This window comes from Stegostoma tigrinum, chromosome 46, assembly GCF_030684315.1.
Source record: "Stegostoma tigrinum isolate sSteTig4 chromosome 46, sSteTig4.hap1, whole genome shotgun sequence".
In the NCBI taxonomy this organism is placed as follows: domain Eukaryota; kingdom Metazoa; phylum Chordata; class Chondrichthyes; order Orectolobiformes; family Stegostomatidae; genus Stegostoma; species Stegostoma tigrinum.
Genome location: NC_081399.1, coordinates 5,445,854 through 5,448,353, shown reverse-complemented (window position 1 = coordinate 5,448,353; position 2,500 = coordinate 5,445,854). Strand labels below are relative to the sequence as shown.

The following is a 2,500-nucleotide window of genomic DNA, read 5'->3' as shown; positions in this document are numbered from 1 at the left end:
GTAGCTTCTGTTGAAATGCTGTTGTTCTGTATCTATATGGCCTGGCGTGTCAAGTGGGTGGTGTAGTCCTGTTTCTGGTTTTGCTCCACACTGCTGTGTAGATGTTGAAACAGACTCCATCTACATACCACTAAGGAGCAAAGCCAGTAACAGGGCAACGCACTGCGACAGACAAGGATTCGAACCCGGGTCCCGAGAACATTATCTGGGTCTCTGGATTAGCAGTTCAGCCATAATACTATGAGGCCATCACCTCCCCCTGGTGTTACTGAGATATTAAGGATATTATGATCTAGCTGTATTGCTCCATTGGCTTATTATATCACATCGTTATGTATCTCTATCATCCTCATCAGTTCACATCCAAGCCAGAGGACCGTGTAAATTCAGAATGGAACAGAACAACAGCGCTTCACAGGAGGTTAGACAGAACTGAAGATGTCACGTCGAAGGGGAATGAAACAGTTGCATGAAAACCAGTCAGCTCGGCGAACTAGCCAACAACATCAGCCATGACCCGAGCTACAGAGAAGCAATAAACCACTGCAAATAAACAATGGGGGGGGGGAAAGGGAGTTGGCTGAGAGGGTGACGGAGAGGAGGAGAAATGGTGGTCATGTTCAAGAGATTGGAGAGCGTTAAATGCAAAGGCATACATGGAAAAGAGGGGGAGATAGAGCCACTGCGGGAAAGCGAGAAAGCAGGAAGGTGAGAGAGAGAATGACAGAGTGGGGACAAATTGAAGAGAAAAAGGAAAGAGAAAGAGATGGAGGAAGAAAATGGGAAAGAGAGAGGGGGTAGGTGAGAGGATGAGAAGGTGAGAGAGAGCTTACAAAAGAGAAACCAGAGAGAGGAAATGAGAAAGTGAGAGGGGGGAGGGAAAGAGAGAGAGGGAGGGAAGGTAAGACGGGGGAGGGAAAGTGATTGACAAAGCATGGACGGACTGAAGATTGAAGGGGCAGAGAAAGAGATAAATGGAGATAGTGAAGGGGAGAGAGAGAGAGTAGATAACAGTGCGAGAAAGAATGGACAAACTCAAGAAAGAGGGGGCAGAGAGAAAGAGGGAGGTAGAGCGATGGAGGTTGCAGAGAGTGAAGCAGAGAATAAGTAAATAAAGTGAGAGGGGGCAGAAAATAAATGGAAAACAGATGTAAAAGATGAAGGAAAGCAACAACGTGAAACCCAAGAGAAGGAAAGAGAGGAGATGAGAGATGAGGAGGATAGGACAGCAGACAGAGAGGGAATCAAAGGGAGAGAGAGAGAGATGCGGTGATGAGAAAAACATAAGAGGGAGGAAAACAGTGTAATGAGAGAAAATGGAAGGAGAGAGGGAGAAAAATGTGAAAGGGAGGTGAACGGGGTGAAAAAGAGAAACAAAGTGAAGAGGGTGGACAAGAAGAGAACAGAAGATTGGAGGGAGTCGGGGGAGGAATGGAATTGGATGAAGGAGAACGGGCAGACGGAATATATGAATGGGAAAAGGAAAGATGGGATGGGAATAGGGGAAGGAGGCAGATGGGGGAAACGGAAGAGATGAGAAACGGACAGGTTTGGAGAAAGGGGAGACCTGGGATTGTGAAGTGTAGCCAGTGAGGGAGAGGGAGGGAGTGAGTGGGTGAACATCATACCTGAGCAAACAATCCCTACAGAGCCCACTGACTGACAGGTCTCTGCGACTTTGTGGCATTTCTTCAACTCGGTCTCATTGTTCCGACATTTCACTGCGTGATCCCACATCTTGAGAGTTAAATTGGCAAAGAATTTCCCATCCACGATAGAGTGCACAGAACCACAACGCAGCTCCTTGCAAACGACCTCAGCTTCCGACCTGGAGAATCCCTGGGAGCAGACGGAGACATTTCGAGGGAAGGACAAATGCAGCATGAGGAGCCCGGAACAATGTGAGGGCCCATGCTGCAGTGTCACGTACTGAATGTCTGCAATATCACACACATTGGAAACAAGGAGTTAGAGTCATTTTCTGGGACATGGCCATTCCATCACAACGCCCCTTCCTCACACACCACCCCAGCCCGCACCACACCACACCCACCACACCCCCCCCCCCCCCCGCCCCAAAGCTGTTCCATTTCAGTATAGCCTGCCACAATGGAGGTTAATTCCAGATACAATCGTGGGACATGCAGTTCTCTTCAGGGCCTGCAGTCACTCACAAATTCTACACAATCTGCTCCATCTGGACACCTCCCTATCTCTGTAACCCACTACACCCCCTCCCTATCTCTGTAACCCCCTCCATCCCCTACACCCCCTCCCTATCTCTGTAACCCCCTCCAGCCCCTACACCCCCTCCCTATCTCTGTAACCCCCTCCAGCCCCTACTCCCCCTCCCTATCTCTGTAACCCCCTCCAGCCCCTACTCCCCCTCCCTATCTCTGTAACCCCCTCCAGCCCCTACTCCCCCTCCCTATCTCTGTAACCCCCTCCAGCCCCTACACCGCCTCCCTATCTCTGTAACCCCCTCCAGCCCCTACACCCC

General features: G+C 50.1%; 1 protein-coding gene across 1 annotated transcript in view; it reads right to left on the bottom strand.

Moving 5' to 3' along the window:
* The window catches only part of LOC132207374 (scavenger receptor cysteine-rich type 1 protein M130-like), a 50,179-nt gene that overhangs the window by 25,427 nt on the left and 22,252 nt on the right, over positions 1 to 2,500 (bottom strand). Inside the window, exon 5 of the mRNA XM_059642792.1 lies at positions 1,629 to 1,937. Within this exon, the coding sequence (XP_059498775.1) occupies positions 1,629 to 1,937 (309 nt within the window). The remainder of the gene's footprint in view (positions 1 to 1,628; positions 1,938 to 2,500) is intronic.